Here is a 1,529-nt window from a genome sequence, read left to right as displayed (position 1 = left end):
GGCGAAGGGAGGGAAGGAGGAGGGGGAAGGAGGGAGGGAAGGAGGGAGAGGGAGAGAATGGGTGAGAGAGTGTTTGCAATGAGTCAAGGATTCAGGATAGAACGTGAGACGAAAGGAGGCAAGGTGTTCCTCTGATCGATTTCTCATCTTCTCCTGCCCAATCCCTTCTTTATTCCAATTTTTCCCGTCCACTCCTCCCTTGCTTCCTTCTTCCTTCCTCCTTCACCTTTCAGGTAAGCCAGTTCCTCATCCGTCCAGAAGATCGGCATGTTCGACAAGGAGGAGGGAAGGATATCGTAGTAGGGCTATCAGGGGAAATACAGGAGAAGGAAAGGTAAGAGGGAGGCATCGAAGGCTTAGCAGTGAGAAGGGTGGACCCGTGCGAGAGATATAAAGGGGCTTCGGCAGGGCAGAGCGACATAGAGCCATGTGGAGAGAGGGCAACGGAGCCCCGTGATCTGAGCAGACTCCTGGCTCGAGGGGCACCGAAGGAGAGCGGTACGAGAAACACCGGCGCACCTTAAAGAAGGAGGACGGGTTCCGCCTGTCCGTGAGCATGAAGAGCATCAAGAAGATGTGCTTGGGTGCGTCCAGGGGCAAATTGGACGCGAGCACCGCTTTTCCCACGTCGGACTCCTTCCCCATCTCCACCGTGATCAGGCACCGGAGGGGAATTTCCACCACCACCTGAGGAAGGGAAATGGCTTGCCACTCTGAGCAAGCGTCTGTTTATCGCCTCGCTTGCTTATAAGAAAGGGACTCCCTCCCTTCTCTCCCTCCTTCCCTTCCTCTCTCCCTCCCTCCCTCACCTGATCGCCTGCCAGCGCCTCCTTCGCGTGCACCCCGCGGACGTCGGATTCGTACTCCTGAGAAAATGAGGATACAAAGAGGTGCAAGAGGACGTGGGAAGCAGATGGAATCGGATGATGTGGGTGTATAGATGAGGGGGGGAAGAGGGGAATCGAGGCTTAGAGCCACGGGACAAAAGGAATCAAGGGGAGGGGCGAGGAAGCAGAAATGAGGGACAAGCTTTCAAATCTAAATGATACAAACAAAGAAGTGTTCTTAGCACGCAAAGGCCGACAAGGTGGGGGGACTAAAAGCGGCATGAAAACATCGGTAAGCGAAGGAGGGCTCGTAGCATGTAGATATTGAAACAAGGAGATCCCCCTGATATATTGTCCTGCCCAAACTCTGTCTACAAATTTCCATACCCTCAATTCTAGTAGAGGAAAGTGTGCGCCGTTGTCCAAAAGCCATTTTAAGAACCGGTCGTATTTGTTGACAGCGGACTCGTCTGCGGTACCTGTGTGGCGAGTGGGTTGCAAGCATTCGATGAAAGTAAGGCGTCAGCCTGAAATTTTGCGCCTCTAGCCATCTAGTATCTAGATATGACCGTAGGAAACTAGAAAAATCCAGTGGGTTCAGTCATCGTTTTTTCGGTATTTCTAGCCCCTTTTGCCGCTTATCCACCCTCCCCCTTGCACCCCCGCCATACCTCCACTGCTGCTCACTCCCGCATCCAGTTG

General features: G+C 53.4%; 1 protein-coding gene across 1 annotated transcript in view; it reads right to left on the bottom strand.

The window, feature by feature from the left end:
* Positions 1-866, bottom strand: part of NGA_0076900 (set domain containing protein) — a gene marked incomplete at both ends in the record, with an annotated part of 1,642 nt that extends 776 nt beyond the window's left edge. The window contains 2 exons of the mRNA XM_005855318.1: positions 520-687; positions 810-866. Coding sequence (XP_005855380.1) covers positions 520-687; positions 810-866 — 225 coding nt within the window. The remainder of the gene's footprint in view (positions 1-519; positions 688-809) is intronic.
* Positions 867-1,529: the final 663 nt, after the last annotated feature.

The sequence above is a fragment of the Nannochloropsis gaditana genome (genome assembly GCF_000240725.1).
Source record: "Nannochloropsis gaditana CCMP526 unplaced genomic scaffold scaffold226, whole genome shotgun sequence".
NCBI classification, from domain to species: Eukaryota; class Eustigmatophyceae; order Eustigmatales; family Monodopsidaceae; genus Microchloropsis; species Microchloropsis gaditana.
The sequence above is the reverse complement of the archived record's forward strand: the minus strand, read 5'-3'. Positions and strand labels throughout refer to the sequence as shown.